Below are 27499 nucleotides of genomic sequence, written 5' to 3' on the forward strand. Positions count from 1 at the left end.
AAGGACAGATCTCTTTCACACTCATGTGGAATTTGTTCACACATATTTTGTTGAAAGTATATATTTCATTAACAAGTACAATTGCCCAAAACACATTTGGGAGCAAACAGAAGCTTGGATATACTTATAATCCAACTGTATGCACAGTGTCACATAAACGGACACCCCTCCCCCTTCATGGTTCCAGATGCCTCAGGCATAAGTCAACATGTTATACAGAAGGAGTGTGAGTGTCAGTTAACTGATAAGCGGGTTGAGGCAAGGGTGATTCAGAAAGAGAGCCAGTTGGGCACTGATAGACTATTTCACCCAACAAGAGCTAAATACACATTCTTCTCAAGTCCGCATGGGAACTATGTTCACCAACATAGAGCATATTCTGGGCCAGAAAACACACATTAACAAAGGCAAAAACAACAGATAGCATACAGTTTATGCTCTCTACCACAATGGAATTAAACAAGAAATCAATTTTTAAAAAAGATACCTGGAAAATTCCAAAATCTTTTTTTTTAATTATGTTTATTTTGTATTCTTTTGCGGGGAGGTAATTAGGTTTTTATTTATTTTAATGGAAGCACTGGGAATTGAACCCAGGACTCTGTGCATACTAAGCATGCACTCTACCACTGAGCTATACCACCCTCTGCCTGAAAATTCCAAAATCCTTGGAGATTAAATAACACGCTTCTAACTAACACATGGGTCCAAAAGTCTCAAGGGACACTGAAAAAATATTTTGCACTCACGGAAAAGGAAAAAAAAACACCAATTAAATTTTTCACATTCAGGGAAAACAGTGCTTAAAGGAATATTTTTAGCACTGAATGCATATATGAGAAGAGAAAAACTAAACTCAGAGAGGGATGACCAGGTGGACCAAGAGATGAGAATATTCTGCAGTGATTTCATAATTGGTGGAGATGAGACATTACAATTTGGCAGTCCCATAAAATGTCCAAAACAGACTGAACCCTAGTGTAAACTATGGACTTTAATTAATAATAACATATCACTATCAATTCATCTTGCAGTGAAATGTACTACACTAACATTAGTAATAGGGGAAATTATGGATGGAATGAGAGGGGACATCAATGAACTCTGTACCTCAATTCCATCTTTCCATAAACCCAAAACTGCATCAGGATATACAGTCTGTGATCAAAAGGGGGAAACGCATAGGACAATCTCATTTTAAAATGAGAGACACTGTAAGAGTTTGTGTGTGTGTGTGTGTGTGTGTGCTAGCCTAGGAATAATATCTGAAAACATCTACACCAAAATGTTTATACTTATAGTCTCCGAGGTTTTAGGGTCATGAGTGGTCTTTAAGCTTCCTGATTTTTCTGATATTTTTGGTTTGGGATATGCATGCACAGCTGTAAAGATCATAGGAGACTATAAAACAACTTTTTAGACTACAGAAAAGACAAAGGAAACCAAAAGATGTTTTTACTTGATTTCTTTTCGATGAGGTACTAATCTTGGTTAAAAAGCAAAATTTTTAGAACACTCTGAGAAAGGCCAGATATGCTAGCTGCTGGTTAAAGGCAAAGTCTCAGAAAACTGAGGGAGAAGCTGGGAGACACACATCAGGATCAAAGGGGTGGTTGATTGGCTAAAAGGCAAAGAACAAGGGTTTGGCTCCTCCCTTCCAAGGAAACGAAACTAACAGCAGCCCAGTCCCCGGCAGCAGGAGAGACAGAGGCTAAGAGGCTTTGCCAGCCCGCTCTGCCTGCGCTGGCTCTCCTGCAAGGAGCATCGTGATGGCGCTCAGAGATACCCGAGCCAATCAACTGGACAAGTTCATCGAAGACAACCTCCTGCCAGACACCCCTTTCCGCACCCAGGTCAGAGAAGCCGTCGACATCATCTGCACTTTCCTGAAGGAGAGGTGCTTCCGAGGGGCCGCACACCCTGTGCGGGTGTCCAAAGTTGTGAAGGTGAGCCCGGGACTGCCTGGCCGGGGACAAGGTGGCTGAACCAGTAGGCATTTCCATAGAGACAGAGAGAGAGAGAGCAAAAGGTTGAGTTCTCCGGGGCTGAGGTTTCTGATTTATCTGGGCCAGAAATGTAACCACAGCTCGTGAAAACAGCTCCTGGGGGGAGGTCCTCCACCTGTAAGTGTTTACCAACTGCCCAGGTGAAGCCTGTCAACCACCTATGTCCCGTCCTTTTCCGACGTAGGAAACCCGAAGCCCGGCTCTGCCAACCATCTGCTGATCAATGGCCAGGCTGGGGACTCACCATTTCTGCAGAGTCCCGAGCTGTTGAAAGTTTTGAAAGCAGATAGCACCTACTGGCTGTGAAACCTCGAGCAACTCACTTAACCTCTCTGTGCCTCAGTTTCCTCAGCCACAATTCCCAGTAGCTTACAGGGCTTGCAGATTAAGTAAAATACAGCATGTCACCCACCCGGCATGGGCCAGTCTATAGTATTAATAATACAGGATCAAAAGGACAGGGGGTACAGAACACAGACCCTCGAAAAAGGCAACCAGGTTGTGAATTGCATCTCTGCCACCCACTAGCTGTGTGGTTGGGCTGACACACAATCTCTCTCCGCATCTGTTTTCCCATCTGTAAAATGGGAACAAACAGTAATAGTAGGTAAATCACAGAGTCCCTGTGAGCATTCTAGGAGTTAAGTCTGGTAGTGCCCTCAGAACAGTGGCTAGCACTCAAAACTGTTAGTGATTGTTCTCAGCATTTTACATAGGGAGGCTCTTCTCAGTAATAAATGTTAGTCCTTCGTTCTCATCACCTGTTTTAGGGTGGCTCCTCAGGCAAAGGCACCACCCTCAGGGACCGGTCAGATGCTGACCTCGTCGTCTTCCTCACCAATCTCAAAAGCTTTCAGGAGCAGCTTCTGCACCGAGGAGAATTCATCCAGGAAATTACAAGACAGCTGGAAGCCTGTCAGAGAGAGAAACGATTTAAAGTGAAATTTGAGATCCACAATTCGCCAAGGGCGAATCCCCGAGCTCTCAGCTTTATGCTAACATCCCCCCAGCTGGACCAGGGGGTGGAGTTCGATGTACTGCCTGCCTTTGATGCCCTGGGTGAGTGTTCCCGGCCATAAGGGGTTTCAGCTTTTGTCCTGTGTCAGGGCTTCCTTCTCCCTCTTTTCATGTTTCTGAGCAGAAATCTGCCTCCGTTCAAGAGTCTGTTGAAACAGGGCATCCCTTCAGCATGGTGGGGGAGATCTTAGCATCTGTCCCAGGGCAAGAATGACGAGGGTCCTACTCAGCCACCACAGCGACATTAAACAACAAATTGGTACAGTTGGGGGCGAGACATTTCTTATAGAAACCCTGCCAGGCTCACTAGTTCTACTTATGGCAAAGTGTGTGAATCTTATCTTCTAAAACTGAGGCAGCAACAGATGCAGCCTACTGCATATAAAACAGATGACTAACAAGGATTTACTGAATAGCACGGGGAACCATATTCAGTATCTTGTAATATTGAATATTTATATATAACTGAATCTGCTATACACCTGAAACTAACACAACATAAAATAAACTATACTTGTAAATAAACTATACTTCCATTTAAAAAAAGAACAGATAAATCCAAAAGAATCAGGCAGCATAGATCTGATGTAAACTCAATATGTTAATTTCATACTTTATCCAAAACATGAGAAAACCTCATTAAACATATGCTGAAGGTTGGAATCGATAGATAATGTGCAGGAACATTTGGACAGGAAGCAATCCATCTCTGAGACTCAATTTCCAGTGAGTGCAGTCAATGTGCGAGGCATCGTTCTATGGCCATGATTGAGACAGACAAGGAAACTTTCTCCTGGAGCCTAATAATAATAATGTAAACACCATAAGTGATAACTTGCTGTGACGAAAGCTAAACATAGGGATCCAACAGAGAGCAGTGGGGGCTTGGACGACTTTTTTAGATGGGGTGACAAGGAAAGACACATCTGACCCAAGGCCTGAGGGATGAGAAGAAGCCAACCATGGGAAGATCTAGGGGTTCCAGGACGAGGAAACAGCAAGTGCAAGGCCCTGAGACAGGAGTGAACTTGGTATATTCGAGGATGTGAAATAACCAGAGGAGTAAGTGGCAAAGGGGTGAAGAGGGGAGGTGAGGGGGGAGGTGGCAGGAGACAGACCACACCAAGCCTCTAGGCTACCGTGAGGACTTGGGATTGTATTCAGATGACCTGGGAAGCAAGAAGTGGAATGATCAGAGTTTGAGAGGCCTCTGTGTGGGCTGGGAAGAGAATGGGCTGTGGAGGACCCAGAAAGGAGGCTGTTGCCATCTCTGCTGTGTCCAGGTGAGGAAGGATGGTGGCTCAGCCGGGGTGACAGCAATGGGGATGGGAGAAGGGAGGACTGGGGGTCGACCTCAGGCCTCCTAGCTCTGGGCCTGCTGACCTTTCCCCTGCACCCCGGGGCCCGTGAACTTGTCTCCCCAGGGTGGCTGAAAGATCCTCCAAGCAAAGCTGACATCTTCACCTTATGGATTCATTCCCAACAGGTCAGCTGACCAGAGGCTACAGACCCGACCCTAAAGTCTACATTCAGCTCATTGAAGAGTGTGAGTCCCTGGGGAAAGAGGGCGAGTTCTCCCCCTGCTTCACAGAGCTGCAGCGAGCCTTCCTGAGGGACCGTCCAACCAAGCTGAAGAGCCTCATCCGCCTGGTGAAGCACTGGTACCAGGAGGTACGGCCGCCCTATCCAGACAGGGAGAGAGGAGGAGGAGGACAGAGAGCAGGACGACAGTGAGGACAGGAGCAGGAGGGAGGGGAGGGGAGAGAGAGGTGTTGGGAGGCAGCAGGGATGAGGCAGGGGGAAGGGGAAGAAGGGAGGGGAGGGGAGAGGTGAGGAGGAGGGGAAGGAGGAGAGGAAAGGGAAAGGATGCGGAGGTAGGAGGGAGATGGACAGAGAGGAATGGAGTGGAGGGAAAAAGGAAGGATGGGAGAGGACAGTGGTCAAGGAGGGAGAGGACAGAAGGGACAGGAAGGCAGAGGGGCTGAGGTTGTGCGGAGGAGGGTAAAAGGAAGGGAGAAGGGTAGGGCCTGGGACAGGGATGGGTGTGTCCAGGTATCTCATTCCTCCTGGTCATCCTGTATCAGGAAATGACAACCCCATCTTTCCAGTTCATCTGGACAAAACCATGGGTCTGTCTTACCTTACACACACACACACACACACACACACTCATCCAACCAGTCAGCAAATGACTTCGTCCTGTATCTAAAATACATCCACTGTCACCAACTGTCACCACCTCTATCACTGCCATCCTGGCCCAAGTCACTTGGAAGGCTCACAGGATCTGCCTTTGACCTCTCTGAACCCCCATCTCTGCCCCTTCACCATTCCCCCACACTGTGCCATCCCCCTTATTGTTTCTCCAAAAGGGAAGCTCTGCTCCAGCCTCAGGGCCTTTGCATGAGCTTGTTTGTTTATTGTCTGTCTCCCCACACACACAAAAAAAATGTCCATAAAAGAAGGAATTTGTATATTTTATTCACTGCTGTATCCTCAGAACCTAAAAGGGTGCCTGGCACATAATAGGTCCTCAGGAAGTAATTGTTCAATAAATTGAATGGAAACCCCACCCCACCCCCACCCCCACATCCTTCGGCCAACTTCCTAGCTGTCTGAATTTAGGCAAGTGACTTCACTGCTTGTGCTTCCTGTTTTCTCACTTGCAAAAAGTAACATGCTACAGCAGTAGTAAATCACATCCCATAGTGACCCCTGTATAGACTGTTTGGGGTGGTATGCACATTTTAACTGTATTAATTCCTGAAATCCAAGAGTATGGTATGTCTTTCCATTTATTTGTATCTTCCTCAGTTTCTCTCATTAATGTCTTAAACACTTCAGAGTGCACGTCTTTCAGTTCTGTGGTTCAGTTTACTCCTCGGGTTCTTTTTTTTAATTCATTTTGATGCAACTGTAAATGAGATTGTTTTCAAATTTCTCTTTCTGATAGTTTGCCATTCATGTATAGAAATGCAATAGGTTTCTGTATATTATTTTGTATCCTGTAATATTCCTGTATTCAATGTGTCATTCTAAAAGTTTTTTGGTGGTGTCTTTAGGGTTTTCTATGTATAGTATCAAGTCACCTGCAAATAGCAATAGTTCAAATACTTCCTTTTAAATTTGGATGCATTTTGTGTATGTGTGTGTCTGATTGCTATGGTAGCACGTCTAATACTCTTTGGAATAAATATGGGGAGAGTGGGTATATTTGTCTTGTTCCTGATCTTAAAGGAAACGTTTTTAGCTATTTACCATTGAGTATGATGTTTGCTATGGGTTGGTCATATATGGCGTATATTGTGTTGAGTTATGCTTCCTCTATACCCATCTTATTGAGATTTTTGTATTAGAGGTGGATGTTGAATTTTCTCAACTAATTTTCCTATATCTGTAGAGACGATCATATGATTTTTACCCTTGGTTTTGTTAATGCAATATATCACATTGATTGATTTGTGGATATTGAACCATCCATGAATCTCTGGAATCAATCCAACTTCGTGACGGTGTATGATCTTTCAACATATTGTTAAATTTGCTTTGCTAATATTTTGTGGAGGGTTTTTGCATCTATGACCATCAGGCTGATAATTTTCTTTTTTTCTAGTAACTTTGGTTTTGGTATCAGGGTAATGTTCTCCTCATAGAATGAGTTTGGAATCATTTCTTAATCCTCAATTTTGTGAAATAGTTGGAGAAAAACAGGCATTAATTCTTCTTTTAAAAATGCTGCTGAACAAACACATTTTTCTAATTTTTTTTCCCCTTCTCAGTGTAAGAGGAGGAATGGGAAAGAAGGGGCACTGCCGCCTCAGTATGCCCTGGAGCTGCTGACAGTCTACGCATGGGAGCGAGGAAGCGGGAGCCCAGAATTCAACACGGCTCAGGGATTTCGGACAGTCTTGGAATTAGTCCGGAAGCATCAGGACCTTTGTATCTACTGGGAAAACTATTACAGCCTTGAAAACCCTATTATTGGACGTTACCTGAAGAAGCAGCTCGGGAAACCCAGGTACTGTGTCCCCGCATGGCTGAGCCCCCCACGTAAATGAACCCCTGCCCACAGCGGTGGCACCTTGGAAATGCAGGGAGTGGGAGGGCTCCCCATTTATTGGTCATCATCAATTACTAATCACTGTGCTGGGCACGTGACTCCTACCATCTGATTTAAATAATCACCTTGATCCCTGCGAGGCAGGCGCTATGCTAACCATTTTACAGATGACTGAGGTTTGGAGAAGTGCGAGCTTGCTGTAAGACTAACACACTGTAATAGAAGAGTAAAATGTGGGTTATTAACACTGACAGGTATTGACCTTCTGTTACGTTGCAGTCCCTGTGCTGAGCGTTTCGCGTGCTCGTCTAGCTCCTCCTATGACCACCTTTGAGGCAGGTTGCTTACATCTCCCCACTTCACGAATGAGGATACTGAGGATGAGAGATTCAAGTTAACTGCCCGAGGTCACAGTGCTAAGAAAGGGCAGAGGTGAGAGTCAAAGCCAGGTCCATGAAGACTCAAAAGAAAAGCTCTTTCTCCTTGTGATCAACACCCAGCATAGGGCAGGCACTCAGGACACAGCCCTGGGAGCCAAGCCCTGTGGGGCCCCTCCTGCTGCCTGTGTCCCAGCCTGCGCAAGGTTGGGTCTTTGCTCTGCCCGGAGCTCTGGCCTCCCAGAGACACCCCAAGACCTCACTTGGCCCTCTCTAACTGTTACTCTTCAGGCCTGTGATTCTGGACCCGGCTGACCCTACTGGAAACGTGGCTGGTAGAGACCCAGGCAGCTGGTGGCTACTGGCCCAAGAGGCGGCAATCTGGCTGCGGTATCCATGCCTTACGGAATGTAATGGGTCTCCTGTCAGCACCTGGGAAGTGCAGTGAGTCCTCCTGGTTTTTATTGTGAGCTGACACTGATCGTGCGTTATAATAACAACTTCGAGAAACTTTGTGTTAAAGTCATTTTCTCCTGTGTCTTTCTAATCTTTTAAAGGAGTTACTAGAAAATGTCATATTGCACCTTTGGTTTGCCTGATATGATGTTCTGCCCTAGAAGGTGAATCACTGGGTTAGGCAATGGGCTTACCAGTTTACATTGTCACTCTGTCACACTGTCTCAGTACGAAAAAAACAGCATCCCATTTACAAGCCTATCCTTTAAAAACTCCCATAAGTACCCAGCAAAGAACCAAGCACGTTCTTAGCACCGGGGTGGCTGGAGAACAGTCTTTGGCTTGTCCATCTCACTATTCCTCCTTTGAGTCCTCCAGCACCTCTGGGAGATAGGTTTTGTTCTTATTCTCATAATAAAAAATTGAGATGTGGGCACTCGCTCAGGATCTCCTGGCTAGTGAGAGACAAGAGCCTCAACTTGAACCCTGGTCCTTCTCACTCTGAAGCTCATGCTCCTAATCACCGTAGTGTGGTCTTCATGCATCTTCAGTCATGGAATTTCTATGCTTCCCTCTCGTGACCATGAGAAGGGATCCAGCAGAGCCCCAACTAGAGGGAGTGTAATCAGCTGAGGGCCCCAGCTTCTCCCTCTCAGATCCGCCTGCACATTTACTGCCTCCCTGCAGCTCCCAGCCAATGACCGAGGGTGGCAGGGATATGAAGGCAGCCCCCTCCCTGCAAGACACAGGCCCCTCTGATGAGTGACCTTGGCTCCAGGGCGCCCCACTGGCCTCGCGGGATCTTCTCGAGACTGCAAACCAAACAGTCCTTCCATCTTTCCTTCACCCAGAGTCAGACTGGATCGGGGTTGTCAGCTTTCCCAGCCTCTCCCAGACCCCTGCCCAGTATCTCTCACGTGGGCGTTTCTCCCTGTCAAAATCCCTGACATTTAACTCTCCACTGGCATCTGCTCCTTGGAGTTACCCAGACCGACCCAAGCCCTTCTGCTGCCACCGTCTAGGTAGGTGTGGGCTGTTCCACAAATCCAGGCTGTGATAAAGGACTGAGGCCCACCCTGGTCATCTCAGTTCATCACCTCTTCTCAGTCAATGTCACTGCCGACCAGGCGGCTCCTAGAAGAGGCCACCACCTCCGCCTCTCTCCGCCCCATCTCCAACCTCACAGCTCCTCCTGGGCGGTCCTGCTGTCCTCATCAAGCCTTTCTCTTTTTGTATTTTCTGACGCTTTGACACCTGGGGCCTTGCTGATCCTGGACAGACCACCCTCCTGGGGCCCCTTACTTCCTAGACACAGCACCCAGCTCCCCAGAGAGCTTGCGTTTCCTAGGGACACCTGTTCAGCAATTCCAATCTGACCCACGGCCCAGACTCAGAGCCACTCTGGGCCACAATGCCACCTGCCCCGCTCACCCCAGGACCAGACAACTGAGGAAGACCCCCACTCTCCAGAGCCCACGTAGCTGAGTCACACTGGCCCAGCCAAAGTCTGCCTTCCCTGCCTGGCCTGGCCTGGCCTGGCCCCGGGAAAGGTCCCCATATAAGCTCTTGGCTGTGCTTCCTTCCAGCTCCCTCTGCCTCATGAAAGACCCTGGTGCTTCCCACGTGGCCCTGCGTGGCAGGCTGTCTCCTGCATGTACAAATCTGTGAGGGTCATATTGAGATATTGTCTTTAACGTCAGCACAATAAGTGTCACTGAAAAAAAAAAAAAAAAAAGACTGAGAGTCCTGTAGTCTCTCCCTCCAACCTGTTACAGTTTGGGACTTGACTCTCCAGGCTTTTCTCTGACTCTGCCTATTTCCCTGTCTCTGTGGAGTTTTTCTAAAAATGGGATTCTGCTCCCTGTGGGATTGTGTTACATGCCTGGTCCCATTTATCACAGCTATCCCTCCACGATGAGAGGAAAATATTGGAATCACATGTAAGGCCGGACTGTGTATTACAATCTGAGTGATCCACTTGCGTTGTTTTCTGAGAGTGTTTCATCATTATAAATGATGCTACAGTCATTAGTCCATTAACTGAATGAGTAAATACTCAAATGCTTAATTGAAAAGCCACATAGATCATGTGGTGGTACTATTTTTAATCTGGGGGGGGGGGGAAACTCCCATTCTGTTCCCAGAGTAGCTGCACCATTTTGCATTCCCACCGGCAGTGGACAGAGTTCCAGTTCCTCCGCATCCTCACCCACACATGGGTCTATATCAACACACACACATATGTATCTAATAGCTATGCTCACAGGTAAAAGAGATCCCCTATGATCTGGATTTCCATTTCCCTCAGTAATGCTGAGCATCTTTTTCATATACCTACTGGAACCTGCAAACCTTCTTTGGAGAAATAAGTCTTTTCAAGACTTTAGCCGATTATTCATCAAGATTTTGCTTATTTGCTATCAGGTTCCCAAGCTCCTTGTTATTTTGCGAATAAACCCCTTACCGGATATATGGTTTGAAAATATTTTCTCCCTTTCCATTGGCTGCTTTTCTACTTCATTGGGTGTTTGTTGTTTTTTTTTTTTTAATTTCCTGTGTAGGAACTTTTTAGTTGGATGTAGTTCTACTTGTCTGTTTTTGTTTTATTACCAGCGCTTTGCATACACAGTCAACTAATCTTTGGTGAGTTTGTCAAGAATACAGAAAGGGGGAAGGACAGTCTCTTTGACAGTCAAGCTAGGAAAACTGGAATGCCACATGCAAAAGAATAAAATTGGACCTGTTTCCTACAACATACACAAATATCAACTCAGAATGGATAAATTCTTAAGCATAAGACTTGAAACTGTAACACTCCTAGAAGAAAACAAAGGGAAAGTTCATGACATTAGATTTGGCAGAGATTTTACAAATATGACACAAGTAAAACACAGGCCACAAAAGGCATCCCATTTTATACGGTGTGAGGTAGGGACCCAGCACCACTTCTTCTACCTGGATGCCCAGATATCCCAGCAGCATTTGTTGAAGGGACCATCCTGTCCCCACCACTCTGTGAGGCCACCTGTGACATATGTCCAGAGACTGCCTAGTTGTGAGTCTGTTTCTGGACTATGTTCTCATCCATTGGTGAATTTTGGTATCCTTGAGTTTATAGAATCTTGACTAATTACTCTAGCCTGGTATTCTTAATTTCTTGTAGAAAACTCTGTTCTCTTTTTATCAAAAATCAATGTCTTCTCATGGCTCTTTTTATTTCTATGTTAATATTATACTAACATCATTCTCTGTTTATATAATACTAATATACTATTTCTACATTAACGTCACCCAAATGCAGGAGGCATTTGATTAGAATTCCATAAGTTAGTCCAGGAAAAATGGCGTCGATGTAATATTGAGAATCCCAATCCATAAACTTGGAGCTTCTTTCCATTGCTTTTACTCTTCTTTCATGACTGTAACTAAGTTTTCTAGTTGATCGCTGCATTGGTCTTCTATGTGTTTTGTCATATTATTCCTAGACATTTTTTCTTGTTCGTGTACTTAGTATGTTTTGTTTCATTTCATTTTGTAATGGTTGGTCTCAGGAAGACTAAATGTTTTCAGTAAGTGTATTTGCTTGTAGCTTTATGAGTGATCTTTATACTTCTCTGAATTTTCTGGCTTTATTAACTTGTTGCTGTGAATTTATTTTACTTGTATTAACACAAGAAACAATAAAGCAACTTTCTTTCAAAGCCTTTTTTGATAAGCCTTTGTCAGCTGAGGTCTGACAGTGTGTGCAAAGCTCGCAGACCTACGTTCTAGAAAGCTCTAGGGTGCCGCAGTTTGGAGCTGCTGGTTCAAGGACAATTTCAGAAGGTTTGGAAACAGAGGAGCATGTGTGTAAGGGATGACGGGAATGCTGGTATGAAACTCAAGCACCCGAGTCATCAGCTCCTGATTCCCAAGGGACAAGACCCCATTCTGGGCAACTTCCCGCTGAGGAAAGGAAACTGAAAAGGACTAAGGTTGAGGCAGCAGAGATGAGGGTGGAGGCCTCTGAGATGTGTTGTCTGAGATGCCTGGGCCCTCGGCTCCACCAGGGGGCGCAGAGTGATGTGCTGCCCGCCTCCCATGCCCTGGGTGAGGGCTCCCAGCCACGTGGGAGTCAGGGCTTCTTTCTCTCTCTCTATTCACACTGCTGAGCAGACGTCTCCCACAGTTTGAGAGCCTTACCGAAACAAGATGTCCCTTCAAAGTAGAGAAGAGAGCATAGTATCTCTCCTGGGACAAGAATGATCCAACCATGCAAGCGACGGTGAACAGCAAATTGGCACAATTTGGGCGCAAGACCTCTCTTAGAGAACCCAGGCCAGGCTTACTTGGCTGGCTTAGGGCAAAGCGTGTCAACTTTCTCTTTCTAGCAACGGGGGAGCATTGATCTGTCCCCTGCACCTGGGGGTCTGAGAAGCGCACGTCTGTGGGGTTTGCTGCATTGGAAGCACTGTAACAACACCCAGCAGTATCGCTATGAATAATTACCATCACTGTCTTCCTCCTGGCAAACAGTGTGCATTCGTGGTCTCTCCAGCCTGCGAGATCCTTCCTCCTGTTTCCCCTTCCCAAAGGCCTCTCCTGATAATAGAAAGCAAACCTCCCTTAAGGTCATGGCTAAAGGCAGGCCGGTCTGAACTTTGCTCCAGATTCTGTCAAGTGAGGATCTACTTAACAAAAGAACACACGTCAGGGATGAGTCTGATTTGTAGTAATTGGCCTTTATTTTCTCACACTGTGCATGAGAGAACATGAGCTCATGGGCTCCTGCCCCTTAAATGTCCCTAACCCCTTACATCCCAGCCACATGCAAGTTGCTTTTCCTAAATCGTTCTCCCCACCACCCCTTTTCCCATCCACCCAACCCTCCAGAAGCAGCAGAGTTGCAGCAGCCAGAAGCTGCGCTGGTCATTGTGAAAAAAGGGACCAGGAGGCCTTTAACCAGTTTAAGATCCAATAAAGATTTGATAGAGTCAGGTTTGCCCTTTATATTTGCCCAGCATTTGGTACCTTTCAAAGCCCCTATTGCGTGCTCTTCTTTAAGATTGTCCTCAAAAGCAGTTGTAGGCGTGAGAAAGAAAAGTCTGCCCTCTTTACAGATCAGGACACTGAGGCACACCCAATCACACTCGTGTTGAAAGCTGCACAGCCCAGGGCAGTTTGAAACTTTTCCGTCAACCTAAAACTGCTTTAGAAATAAAGTCTGTTTATCGAAAAAGTAAAAAGTACATGATGATGCCATTAAAAAAAATAAGAGAGACTGTGTTTCTATGTATGTGTGCATGAACCTAGAAAAATATCCAGAAAGATCTACACCAAAATATTTATATTGTACCCTTTAAGGTTTATATCATGGATGGGTTTTATAGTTCCTGATTTTTCTGACTTTGAGTCTGTTTGCAGTACACACTACTGATGCTGTAAAGCTCATAGGAAACTATAAAATAATTGTGTCGGCAACAAAAGAAAGGAAAGGAAAGCAGAAATCTGTCTTCATTCATGACTTCTCTTGGATGAAGCACGAACTTGAGTTAAAAAGTACATTTTCAGAGGGCAGTCTGGAGAAAGGCCAGACATTCCAGGCTGCCTGTTGAAGGCAGAGAATAAGTCCGGGAGAGTAGAGGAAGCAGCTGGGGGACCAAACATGGTTTGCTGGTCAAAGGAGTGTTTGATTTGCTAGAAGTCAGAAACTCAGGACAGAGCTCTTCCACGGAAGCGAAACTAAGAGCAGCCCAGACTCAGGGCAGAGCTCCTCCTTTCCAAGGAAACGAAACTAACAGCAGCCCAGTCCCCGGCAGCAGGAGAGACAGAGGCTAAGAGGCTTTGCCAGCCCGCTCTGCCTGCAGCTGGCTCTCCTGCAAGGAGCATCGTGATGGCGCTCAGAGATACCCGAGCCAATCAACTGGACAAGTTCATCGAAGACAACCTCCTGCCAGACACCCCTTTCCGCACCCAGGTCAGAGAAGCCGTCGACATCATCTGCACTTTCCTGAAGGAGAGGTGCTTCCGAGGGGCCGCACACCCTGTGCGGGTGTCCAAAGTTGTGAAGGTGAGCCCGGGACTGCCTGGCCGGGGGCAAGGTGGCTGAACCAGTAGGCATTTCCGTAGAGACAGAGAGAGAGAGCAAAAGGTTGAGTTCTCCGGGGCTGAGGTTTCTGATTTATCTGGGCCAGAAATGTAACCACAGCTCGTGAAAACAGCTCCTGGGGGGAGGTCCTCCACCTGTAAGTGTTTACCAACTGCCCAGGTGAAGCCTGTCAACCACCTATGTCCCGTCCATTTCCGACGTAGGAAACCCGAAGCCCGGCTCTGCCAACCATCTGCTGATCAATGGCCAGGCTGGGGACTCACCATTTCTGCAGAGTCCCGAGCTGTTGAAAGTTTTGAAAGCAGATAGCACCTACTGGCTGTGAAACCTCGAGCAACTCACTTAACCTCTCTGTGCCTCAGTTTCCTCAGCCACAATTCCCAGTAGCTTACAGGGCTTGCAGATTAAGTAAAATACAGCATGTCACCCACCCGGCATGGGCCAGTCTATAGTATTAATAATACAGGATCAAAAGGACAGGGGGTACAGAACACAGACCCTCGAAAAAGGCAACCAGGTTGTGAATTGCATCTCTGCCACCCACTAGCTGTGTGGTTGGGCTGACACACAATCTCTCTCCGCATCTGTTTTCCCATCTGTAAAATGGGAACAAACAGTAATAGTAGGTAAATCACAGAGTCCCTGTGAGCATTCTAGGAGTTAAGTCTGGTAGTGCCCTCAGAACAGTGGCTAGCACTCAAAACTGTTAGTGATTGTTCTCAGCATTTTACATAGGGAGGCTCTTCTCAGTAATAAATGTTAGTCCTTCGTTCTCATCACCTGTTTTAGGGTGGCTCCTCAGGCAAAGGCACCACCCTCAGGGGCCGGTCAGATGCTGACCTCGTCGTCTTCCTCACCAATCTCAAAAGCTTTCAGGGAGCAGCTTCGTCGCCGTGGAGAATTCATCCAGGAAATTACAAGACAGCTGGAAGCCTGTCACAGAGAGAAAAAGTTTAAAGTGATGTTTAAGATCCACAATTCGTCATATGGCAAATCCCCGAGCTCTCAGCTTTGCGCTAACATCCCCCCAGCTGGACCAGGGGGTGGAGTTCGATGTACTGCCCGCCTTTGATGCCCTGGGTGAGTGTTCCCGGCCATAAGGGGTTTCAGCTTTTGTCCTGTGTCAGGGCTTCCTTCTCCCTCTTTTCATGTTTCTGAGCAGAAATCTGCCTTTGTTCAAGAGTCTGTTGAAACAGGGCATCCCTTCAGCATGGTGGGGGAGATCTTAGCATCTGTCCCAGGGCAAGAATGACTAGGGTCCTACTCAGCCACCACAGCGACATTAAACAACAAATTGGTACAGTTGGGGGTGAGACATTTCTTATAGAAACCCTGCCAGGCTCACTAGTTCTACTTATGGCAAAGTGTGAATCTTATTCGTGTAAAAATCAGGCGGCATAGATCTGGCATAAACTCAATATGCTAATTGCCTCTTTTATCTAAAACCTGAGGAAGCTTCATGAAGCCTCTGCTGAGGGTTAGAATCTACTGATCATCTGCAGGAACATTTGGACAGGAAGCAAGACCTGCCAGAACCTCAATTTCCACATTAGGAAACCTGGGACACTGCAGTACTGATGTCACACTGTTGTCTCCAGTATTAGGAGATTGTCTCCATTCAGCCCTTACACAGGGCCTGGCACATAGTGGGTTTTCAAAAATGTGAGTTCCCCCACTGTGCATCAAGGCACCCCAAGACACCACAGTGACTCACAGGGGTGAGCAAAATCAAGGGGAGAGTTCAGCTTTAAAAGTTTTAAGGGAAACATAGTGATATCAGTCAGACCCCAGGAAAACTAGATGTGTGGACTAAACTACCTATGCACAGCTGCTTGGGATTTCTTTGGGCCTAGAGGACGGGTAGGGAACACACTGAAACTCTAAAGGCAGCGGTAAATGAGACTGTTTGGGAATTTCTCCTTGTTGCCATGTCCTGTGTGGGATGCTGGGGTACAGTGGTTGCCAAGAAGTAGGAGAGAGAGCAAGAAGGGGTCGGGGGTATGCCAGGCAGAGGGTCGAGTACAGACAAAGAGCTGGAGGTCAGAAGAGATCAGAGTGTGGTGGGGGAATGGCAGGACCCTGAGGATGAATGGAGGGGAGGGGGCAAGGACCAGGTGACCGAGAAACGAGCCAAATCAGCTGATCCTGCAGAAGCCTGTAGCCTTAGGAATCGGTTTCTAAACACAGTGGATAGCTGTGGAAGATTTTAAGTGGTGAAGTAACACGATCCCGCTTGTGGTTTAGGATGGTTGAGGGGGAAACTGATTGGAAGAGAGGCATCCAATCAATAACCATCAGCACAGATTATCCACTGAGCACCTACTGTGTGCACGGCAGAGTCCCATGATCATGAATGAGCCAGACAAAGGAACTTCTCTCCTGGAGTCCCAACAATAAAAAGATCCACAAGATGAATGCAGTGATACTTGCTGTAAAAATTAAACATGATGCTCCTAGAGCGTGATGGGGCTGGGAAGGCTTTTTTTAGACAAGGCAACAAGGGAGGGGACATCTGACCCGAGGTCCGAGGGATGAGAAGAAGCCAACAATGGGAAGATGTAGGGGTTCCAGGAGGAGGAAGCAGCAAGTGCAAAGGCCCTGAGACAGGGACGTGGCTCGAGCTTGAGGCACGCAGGGCTGGAGACGCTGGGTACTCGGGACGCAGAGCAGCTCGGAGGCGATGAGTAATAGCTCTTCAAGTCTGCAATAAAAAATGGCCTCCAATAAAGCTACATTGCAAAAAATGGGAAAGAAACAGAATGGAAAGAGTTAAAAAGTCGAAGAGGCAGAGCCTGAGGAATTTGTGGTGGAAAAAGTGCTGGGCTGTCGTTCTTAATTCTCAAAAAGCTGGTAAAGAAAAAGATGGAACAAAAAGAAAATCTTTATCCAACAGTGAATCGGATGATAGCAAATCAAAGAAGGAAAGAGATGCTGCTGATAAACCAAGAGGCTTTGCCAGAGGTCTTGATCCAGAACGAATAATGGGTGCCGCAGACAGCAGTGGAGAATTAATGTTTCTCATGAAGTGGAAAGGTTCAGATGAGGCGGACTTGGTGCTGGCAAAGGAGGCAAATATGAAGTGTCCTCAAATTGCAGTCGCTTTTTATGAAGAGAGACTAACCTGCCATTCTTGTCCAGAGGATACAGCTCAGTAATTGTTTGCATTGCTTTTTATATATATTATATATATATAAAATCTGGGTCTTGGGTTTTTGATTTATTAGTGTGAAGAAATATTAATATTCTAACAAAAATCAAGTTTGATATGTTCGTTTTGAAATAGTATTGGGGAAGTTGTTGGGTTTTTTTTTTTGCATCTATAGCACTGGTAACTTTGAACAAATAAAAGCTTTCTGTAGTTGCTTCCTTTAGCAGAAAAAAAGACTTGATATATTATTATTATTATATTATTTTTATTATATTATTTCCTCTGCATTAGGGAATAGCTTTTCTAAATGTTGGGGGAAATCCCTAGTCATTACTCAATCAGAATTTACATTTAACTCATATGCCTAAGGACCATTATTGGTTTTGTGTGCATATATATATAAATACATATGTAAATGGTTTTCTTTTCATTGTTTTTGTTTGTTTGGTTTTAATACATTTACCAAAACAAACAGTATTTCACAAGCCGTGGATAAGCCCATGTTTCTGGGATTCCATCATTTTGAGCAATCTAATAAATCACTTCAAGTTAAGTTGAAAATTTTTGAAGCCTTAACTTTTCAAATTAGATAAGTAATCTTCTAATTAATTGGACAGTTTAAATAGAATGTAAACAATTTAAATTGGACAGTTTTTTAAAGCAGCCATTTCAGAATCCGTATCCATATCTATAGTCATATAAATGCAATTTTATTTGCAAAACCCCTGAAAGAAAACTTTTATCACTACTGACAACTTCCTCATCACCCAAATGAAAAAATTAGACAAATTCTGGTGTTTTTTAATTAGCCAAGCAAGACTTACTTAAATGGACATTTAAGGGTTCCTTCTGGTGAACTGTTCCTTTACAGGAGATTGAAGTCCCTGTGCTATATTTACTGAAAGCTCGCGATCCATGGAATGTGTAAGACTTGTTCATGGAAACCTAATCAGATGGTTAGAGATGCTGTCAATTTAGGATCTGCAGGAATAAATGAGTGAACAGACGTTTGTAATCTAAACTCTTGACCTGCATGCTTTTTCTTTACTCTAACCCATTCCTTACATTGTACGTTCTCAGTATTTGGGTTATTGGTTCAGCAGAAGCCAGGAAAAACAGTAACTTTGTAGTAATCAGAATGTTACTCAACTGTATATTGTTTACTTTATTGTGAATACTGGTGAACAGTGGTCAATAAATAGTTTTATATTCCTTAAAAAAAAAAAAAGACCCTGAGACAGGAGTGAACTTGGTATATTTGAGGATGTGAAATAACCAGAGGAGTAAGTGGCAAAGGGGTGAAGACGGGAGGTGAGGGGGGAGGTGGCAGGAGACAGACCACACCAAGCCTCTAGGCTACCGTGAGGACTTGGGATTGTATTCAGATGACCTGGGAAGCAAGAAGTGGAATGATCAGAGTTTGAGAGGCCTCTGTGTGGGCTGGGAAGAGAATGGGCTGTGGAGGACCCAGAAAGGAGGCTGTTGCCATCTCTGCTGTGTCCAGGTGAGGAAGGATGGTGGCTCAGCCGGGGTGACAGCAATGAGGATGGGAGAAGGGAGGACTGGGGGTCGACCTCAGGCCTCCTAGCTCTGGGCCTGGTAACCTTTCCCCTGCACCCCGGGGCCCGTGAACTTGTCTCCCCAGGGTGGCTGAAAGATCCTCCAAGCAAAGCTGACATCTTCACCTTATGGATTCATTCCCAACAGGTCAGCTGACCAGAGGCTACAGACCCGACCCTAAAGTCTACATTCAGCTCATTGAAGAGTGTGAGTCCCTGGGGAAAGAGGGCGAGTTCTCCCCCTGCTTCACAGAGCTGCAGCGAGCCTTCCTGAGGGACCGTCCAACCAAGCTGAAGAGCCTCATCCGCCTGGTGAAGCACTGGTACCAGGAGGTACGGCCGCCCTATCCAGACAGGGAGAGAGGAGGAGGAGGACAGAGAGCAGGACGACAGTGAGGACAGGAGCAGGAGGGAGGGGTGGCCTAGAGGGAGGGGAGGGGATAAGGATGGGGTGGGAACAACGCCATCCTTCCAGTTACTCTGGCCAGAACCATAGGTCACCTTTGATTTCTTCACACACACCCATCCAACCAGTCAGCAAATGATACTCATCCTGTATGTAACATATACCATAATCCATAAATTGTCACCACCTCTATCACTGCTACCCTGGTCCAAGTCACTTGGGAGGCTCACAGGATCTGCCCTTGACCTCCTGAGCCCCCATCTCTGCCCCCTCACCACTCCCCTAGGCCATGCTCTCCTCTGTTAGTCCTCCAAGGAGATGCTACTCCAGCCTCGGGGCCTTTGCATGTGCTTACTTGCGTGCACATAATGGGAGCTCAGTACATAATTAGTGGATGCATTAGTGAGTGCTGTATGCCCACACAGACACTACAAACACAGACACACACACTTCTGTTCGCTTCAAAATAACTGTCTGGCTTTGGGCATGTGAGTGAACGTCCCTGAGCTTCCTGTTTCCTCATTAGCAGACAGCCACATGGCACAGCAATAGGGAACCACATACCAAGAGTGTCTGGCAGAGTTCGTCCTAATAAATGTGCTTTCTCTGAGATGCTGCAAGAGAACATACCCTAAAAGCTAACGTGGACTGTGTGCCTGCCTCGCCACAGTTCATCCTTTGTGGATGTGACATTCGTTTCTGTTTACTTGTAAATAGCCCATATTTAAGCACTGTGGTGCTTCTGTGAGCTGGGTAAGGGTAGGTATTATTAGTAACCCCATTTTACAGAAAGAGAAACTGAGCATCAGAAGACACTTTCAGCTAATAAGCAGCAAAACGAAAACATGCATCTGGGTCTTCTGATGGAAGGTTTGGCCTAATACATAATAAGCATTCTATATCATTTTAGATGAATAAATTGAGTTATAGAAAATAATTCAGGATAACCTTCCTACTTTAAAAACAACACTTTAGGCAAGGTAAGACAAGCATTTATTTGCTAGACGTTTCAGTTCACTCTCCAGGCATTATGATTATGGTGCCTGTGCACTTTAGAACTTACAAAAGTGGTTCCTGACAAATGCAACCCTGTTCTCCAGGACATAGTAACCTCTTGAGAACATTTTCGTGATGAGGGACTGTTGCAGAAAAGTGTGTTATAGCTCAGCGTTACAGCTGATTGTTACAGCTCAGTCGTGACAGCGATCCAGGCAAGACACAAGCAGCACTCAGGCAGTTGGAGAACTAGAGTTTGTTACCCTAATGGGCCCAGAGGACTTAACACTGGAAGCTCTGGACCGTATCTGTGCATTTACACAGGCTTTTATAGGCTGCCAGTTTACACTTTGCAACATTATATGCAAATAAGGTATAACAAAAGTTGACTAATTAGAAACAAGCTTTGTAGAAATGGACCAATCAGGAGTGAGAGAAATAACCAATCAGGAGTGAGCTCCATGCAAATGAAGTACTACAAATGGACCAATCAGGAGTTAGCTCAGGGCACCAATAGAATTTTAGGGGTAAGTTCCACTCTCCTAGAAGTAAGCGTTTCAGAGCCAAAAAGTGAGATAATGCGGCTGGGCCAGGGAACCGGATGGTGCTGGCAGGAGAGTAGTGGCCCTGCCTGGGGGTCCTGCCGGTCTTTTTTATGGGGCTTCCCACCTCAGGACTAAGATACACTGGTAATGATCGGAAAGAAGCCAGGAATACTAGGTGTTTTCCAATGAGCAAGACAGTTCTGCTTAGCAAAAAAAAAACTCTTTATTTCCTTCTTTCTTTTTAATTCCTTCCTATTCTGATGTACATTTTACTACTACACAAACAAACAAATCTTTTTAAAAAAGAAAAAAGTTTCAAATTCAAGTTTTGTGGATTCATTACCATTTGCCTTTTTATTGTTGTCGGTCATCACTCTGGGTGTTTTGTTTCTTTGTGTGTCTGGTTATTTACGTGCTGGTCATTGTACATGAAAATTATTTGTGAAAGAATTGGAGGCTTTGGATTAAATATCTTCCTCAAAGAAAAAAAAAACTTGTTTGCTTCTCTAGGCTCTCAGGAACACAAGTCCTTATTCTCAGTTACTTTTCATAGCATCCTTCTGAGGTCCGTGCTAATATTACTATTCACTTGGCAGAGGAGAACAATGAGGCGCCAAGAGTCGACCCTGTCTGCTCTCAGAATCAGACAGTAGTGGAGCCAGGATTCAAACCCACATCTCTCAGAATCCAGAGCCCAGGCCTTTCACCAGGGGTCAGTTGCTTTACACAAAAGCCGGACAGACCTGTTTTTTCTGATTGTTCTTCCTCTCAGTGTAAGCAGCAGCTTGGGAAGCCACTGCCGCCTCAGTATGCCCTGGAGCTGCTGACAGTCTACGCTTGGGAGCAAGGAAGCGGGAAGACAGAATTCAACACGGCTCAGGGATTTCGGACAGTCTTGGAATTAGTCCGGAAGCATCAGGACCTTTGTATCTACTGGGAAAACTATTACAGCCTTGAAAACCCTATTATTGGATGTTACCTGAAGAAGCAGCTCGGGAAACTCAGGTACTGTGTCCCCGCATGGCTGAGCCCCCCACGTAAATGAACCCCTGCCCACAGCGGTGGCACCTTGGAAATGAAAGAAGTGGGAGGGCTCCGCATTTATTGATCATCATCGATTACTAATCACTGCGCTGGGCACATGACTCCTACCATCTGATTTTAGTTATTTAGTTACTTTGATGGAGGCACTGCGGGTTGAACCCAGGACCTCGTGCGTGCCAAGCACACACTGTACCACTGAGCTGTACCCTCCCCCACAACTACCATCTAATTTTTTAAAAAATGTGTGCACAACCCTGTGGGGCAGGCACTGTGCTAACTACTTAACAGATGGGTAAACCAAGGTTCTGAGAGGTAGGGAACTTGTCAAAACCTTAACAGAAATGAGCAAAACGGCTGAAATTTCACCTAAAACACCAACAGCTGCAGCAACAATGACAGTTGCCACCAGGGATTAGGAGCTTGCTCTGAGACTAACACAGTTTTGTAGAGGAGGAAAAATAACGCTTATTATAACTGATATGTGTTGACTTACCGTGTTCCAGCAAGTCCGCTGAGCGTTCACACGCTCGTCTAGGTCCTCATGCAGCATCCTTTGAGGTAGGCGTGTACCGCTTTCCCCTTTTCACCAATGAGGGCACTGAGGATCGGGGGTCAAGGGACCTGCCCCAGGTCACACCACTAAGAAGGGGCAGGGGAGCGATTCGAACCCAGGGCTCTCAAGGCCCCAAGGCAAGGCTCCTCCTCCTGCTCACAGTCCTCCTGAGGGCAGGCAGTCAGGGCACAGCCCAGGCAGCAGTGCCCCCGGGCCCCTCCCGCTGCCCTGAGCCCCAGCCTGCGCCAGAGCCTCTCCACCCCCAGACACAGCCCCCGCTCCTCACCTGTCTCTCTCTAACGTTGCTTTTCAGGCCTGTGATTTTGGACCCGGCGGACCCTACAGGAAACATCGGCGGGGGAGACCCACGCAGCTGGCAGCGGCTGGCGGAGGAGGCTACAGCCTGGCTGAGTTACCCGTGCTTGAAGAAATGGGATGGGTCCCCAGTGGACTCCTGGCATGTGCCGGTGAGACCTTCCTCCCTTCTGCCCTGCACACCCCATGCCCCAGCTCCACACAGCGTGGGCGGTGGGGTGAGAGACCACTTCCTTCCAAAGACATTGCCTCTGCTGGAGGTCGCCACATTCATACAGTTCCAGGATGCACTCTCTATTTTATAACCATCGGGCCCCATTCAGAGGGTTCCCGGATTTTTCGCATCCCTTATCCAGAGTTCCTTCTTCAATTAGTGCCCCCTTGGCTGGAAGTAACTTTTTTAACACCTCCGGCTGGCTCATCCACTAAGAAGAAATACACACAGTAACAACCACTTCTGAATGAATACCTACCTGCTTTGGGTTCAGTCTCTGTCCTAAGCCCTTTAAAACACATTATCTCATTAAATCCTCACTACACCCCCCTGAGATGTGTGTTGTGCTCCCATCTTACAGATGAGAACAAGGGGCTCAAAGAGGTGCAGTCACCTGCCCAAGGCCGCTCAGCTAGGGAGTGGTAGAGCTGGGCGGCCACCCCAGTGGATCACACGCCAGTGCTTATTTCACTGCCTGGTAGCCTCCAGGGTCACGTGACAAACGAGGCCCAGAGTAGCCTAGGACGGGGGCGTGGCACACAGCCAAGTAGGGACAGAGGGCCCAAGCTTGGTCTCCCCACTACAAGAGCCGAGGTCTTTCTCATGTAGGGTGGGGAGGGTTGATGATGCCCTAGGTGGGTTTCCTAGGAAACAGACCGTGGGATGAAGTTTAGAGTGCACAGTGTTTCAGGGGGCCCTTGGCACCAACACCTGTGTAAAGGAGGGGAATGAAGCAGCCCAAGGAGAGGTGCAGCTGGAACGCAGCCCAGTGACAATCTCAGCCCCCCTGCCCCCCACCCTTCAGGGAGCCGTGGAGATCCAGTGGCCATTAGAGTTGTCCTGCAGAGGAACAAGGTGGCCAGGTCTGTATTCCCCGACATGGATCAGCCACTGAGTGTGGACACCTCAGGGGCTGGGGTGGCCTTCCTCAAGGGGATCCAGGGGGCATGTCCGTGTCCAGCAGAGATGCTCACTGAGAGCCGGTGCCAAGGTGGGAGGACCAGCTCTCCAGTGTGATCGTGTGCTTTACCCTTGCAGCCCAGGAAAGACAGTTACTGGACACATGAGGCCTGTGATGATTGTCAGCACTGGGAATTCTCTCCAAGACCCATTACACTCCAGGGAGGGCGCCCTCCCTTGGAGGAAGAGAACTGGAGCTGTGTCATCCTCTGAACACCGGAGGATTTTAAAGGCAAGTTCTCCAGAGCCACCTGGGCCAGCCCCGTCATTTCTAGGGGTGGAGTTGGGGGGTGGTCCTTGATCTGTAGAGGGCAGAGAGTTGGTGTCAGACCTGGGACCACAAATCCAGGTCCCCTGGCCCCCACCCTTCCCACTGTTCTCCGCTGTCTTCTTTTGAAGGTAGGCTTTCCCCAAGGCCCCCTCCCCACTGGAGCCTGTCCTCTGACAATATTCTCAGAGAGACAACAGGAGAGGCTTTGGCCAAAGAGTGGAATCTCAGCCTTGACTTTCTTCTGTGTACCTGGTGGGAGGGTTAGGGTCTAATTTATAGTCCATAACAATAGAAATAATAGCAAATGCCATTCAGTGGGTGTTAATTAACGACAAGGCACAGAGCCAAGATGTGCATCTGCATGTTGTATGTGTGTGCTGTGTATTCACTGATTCAGCTGCCCTGTGGGATACAGTGGTCACTAACCACATAAGGCTGTTGGGCACTTGAAACATAGCTGGACCAAATCAAGATGGGCTGATCTGTATACTTTTCTGAATTTTCTGGTTTTATTAATTTTTTGCTGAAAATTTATACCACTTATATGACTGCAAGAAACAATGAAGCAATTTTTCCTGCAAAAAAAAAAAAAAAAAAGGTTAATGAGTACTTCCGCTGAGCTCTGATAACGTGTGCAAAGTCGGCAGGACCAGGTTCTAGAAAGCTCTGGGGTGCTGGTATTGGGAGCTGCTGGTTCAAGTCCAAATTCCTGAGACTTGGAAACAGAGGAGCAAGTGTGTAGGGGTCAATGGAAATGCTTATATAAAAATTGAAACCTAAAAACTGAAGTCCTGAGTTTCTGATTCTCCAGAGGTAAAACCCCAGTCTGGGCAACTTCCTGCCAAGGAAAGGAAACTGGGCGGAGCAGATGTTTAGCCAAAGGAGATAAGGGTGAAGTTGTAGAAGGAGATTAGGACTAGCTGGTAGGCTATCAAAGAGGGGAAAATGCATATTCAGTGGAAATCCAGGGTTGCAGTAGGAACCCCAGTGTGCTTAGCTTCGTGCTGAGCTCCCCACAGCTCATCAGGAGCTGGGTTTTAATGTACTGCCACCTCTGAGGTCCTGGGTGCGTGTTCCCAGATACCCCCTCATCCTCACACAAACCCCATCGCTGCCCACCCCTCACCTGCGTCTGCAAGATGCCGGGGCACCTCCCTGCAGCTCCTCAGAGCCCTTCCCACCCTGCACAGGGACCCTCTACTTCCTGTGTTTTGGGCTGGATCCAGTCCCAGATCCAACCCCTTTATCCAATCCCGTATCTCCCTCAGCGGCTTCAGTCTCCATTTCACCCAAGGTACCTCGACGTAGGAGCCAGCAGCACTGTTAATTGTCTTCATCTCTTTCCTGTTCTTTCCAGAGGTCTTGGGTGAGAGTTGAGGACCCGTGCCGATGATCAGTCCACCATCGTGATCCAATTCTTGAACCTTCTGCTTTCTACCTTCTTAAAAACTCATCGAATGTGTTCTGGCCCCTTGGTGGCTTGCTTCCTCAATCTCAAACCTGTTGAGTCACACGGTACTTTTAACACACATTTGCTGTCATTTCAGTAGGCTCTTGAGTGTGTGTGCAGCCTACCATCTCAAATGGAAGATTTCTAAAGTGACCTGTGAATCTGGAAGATGACTATGACTAATGGGGTGAGCAGGAAAGTCACGGTTTTATGTCTGAAGTCACCTGGCTTGCATTCCCTCTGCAACATCCAGTCTTCTTCCTGTACTTGAATGCCTCCCGTGATGTAGCACTCACTACTCAAAATATAAACTGGGTGTACACACTGACAGTCTACCATCTCTCCTGCGACTTCACCACGACCTCTGAAACTCACCATCTGACCACATCTACGTCCTTTCAGTTAAGGTGGATTTCAGGAAGCCTTTGTTAGCTTTGTCTCCTGACATGTACTCAGAGGCAGAGTAAACACTGGATTCCTGACCTGATGGGACAGAGGACGAATGAGTTTTTGAGTGAGCTAGGGAGGAGGAGAGGGACTCTGGCATGGGCCTGGCCTGCCAAAGAGCTCAAAGGTGCAGATTCTGATCACCTGGCTGGAGGGGCAGCGGGGAAACAGACGCGGCCAAAACAGGAAGGGACAGGCCACCATGAAGATGGCAGCAGCCAGGGACGGCCACGTAGCTTTACATCTTCACGCTGAGGGCACCTGCTGCCTAGTTCTCTGCCGGCCTCACAGGGATTTACCTGTTACAGCTTCATCAGGTTTTAGTACGTAACTGTGTGTGAGAGTTGCCACTGTAAACTGATTTTCCTTTCTCATTTTTCCTCTTTACAAAAAAATTCCTTGTCACAGCTATAGAGAACAAACTAGTGGTCACCAGTGGGGAGAGAGGAGAAGGGAGAGGGGCCAATATAAGGGTAGGGGATTACGAGGTACAAACTATCAGGTATAAAATAAGCTTCCAGGATATATTGTGCAACACAGGGAGGATAGCAAATATTTTATAACTATAAATGGAATATAACCTTTAAAATTGTGAATCACTATACTGTATAACCTGTATCTTATATAATGTTGTGTATCAACTACACTTCAATAAAAATTTTAAAAAAAATTCTTTTACATGCAATATAATGTATACGTGCAGTCAATCTGTAATAATTCTACCTAATAAAACTTCAAAAAGGAAAATAAATTCTTAATGCTTACAGATAGACTTTAAAATGATGTGTTAGAAGTTTTAAAAAAAACAGAATGTTTGTTGGGATTGCCCTAAGTGTATAAATTAGTGACGGAGAACTGGCAGCCACACCCCTGTGGCTACTGGACAGTCAGCTGCAGTTCAGAGGACACAGCTCTCAGAACGAGCCACCTAGGCCAGCGCCCGAAATCCAGGGGCAGACCCGCTTGCCAGTTGCCTGCCTGGCTTCACCCTTCTCACAGCAGTGGCTAGTGCTGTGACCCAGGGGAAAATTTTTTTAAAGCTAAACCTGATCAATCAGCAATTGAAATCCAAGCATAAGCGTCAGAGGTGCCCCCTTGGTGGCCTGTGAAGAGGCCCCCTTCCTCTGCAGCCAGAAGGCAGAGAGAAGTAACTGAGTCCAGAACTGAATCCCCAGAGATGCAGAACTCCAGAGGAAGTGTTGGCATTTTAAAATTTTCACTTTGATTTTTTCATTTTTATAAAATTCTTACTGAAATGTAAGTCACATGCCATAAATTTCACCTTTTAAAGGGTCCCATTCAGTGGTTTGAATATAGTCACGAGGTTTGTATTCATTGTATTCACATGGTGAGCCGTATCATAAGATACACTCATGGTACAAAGTCCAGAACATTTTCATCTCCTCCCGAAAGAAACCTGAAACCCAGTAGCAGTCACTCACTCCCTCTTCCCTCCAACCCCTTTCCCCTAATCCCCGCCAACCACTAATCTGCTTTCTGTCTCCATTACAGCGTTTCATAGACGTGAATCCTACAACGTGTGACCCTTTGTGTCCGGCGTCTGTCACTTAGCATTAGGTTTTCAAG

At 46.6% G+C, this 27499-nt stretch overlaps 1 protein-coding gene and 1 pseudogene across 1 annotated transcript; both read left to right on the forward strand.

Annotated features, from left to right (window-relative positions):
* Positions 1-1653: 1653 nt before the first annotated feature.
* OAS1 (2'-5'-oligoadenylate synthetase 1) lies at positions 1654-26582 on the forward strand. The gene is given in 14 exon segments (XM_032472237.1): positions 1654-1946; positions 2777-3065; positions 4510-4694; positions 6803-7041; positions 7752-7905; positions 13648-13965; positions 14794-14874; positions 14876-14983; positions 14985-15084; positions 18860-19044; positions 21431-21663; positions 22569-22722; positions 23823-23976; positions 25373-26582. Coding segments are annotated over 13 exon segments (2358 nt in total). The 5' UTR covers positions 1654-1769; the 3' UTR covers positions 23958-23976; positions 25373-26582.
* LOC116660984 lies at positions 15092-18380 on the forward strand (annotated as a pseudogene).
* Positions 26583-27499: the final 917 nt, after the last annotated feature.

This window comes from Camelus ferus, chromosome 32 (genome assembly GCF_009834535.1).
Source record: "Camelus ferus isolate YT-003-E chromosome 32, BCGSAC_Cfer_1.0, whole genome shotgun sequence".
NCBI classification, from domain to species: domain Eukaryota; kingdom Metazoa; phylum Chordata; class Mammalia; order Artiodactyla; family Camelidae; genus Camelus; species Camelus ferus.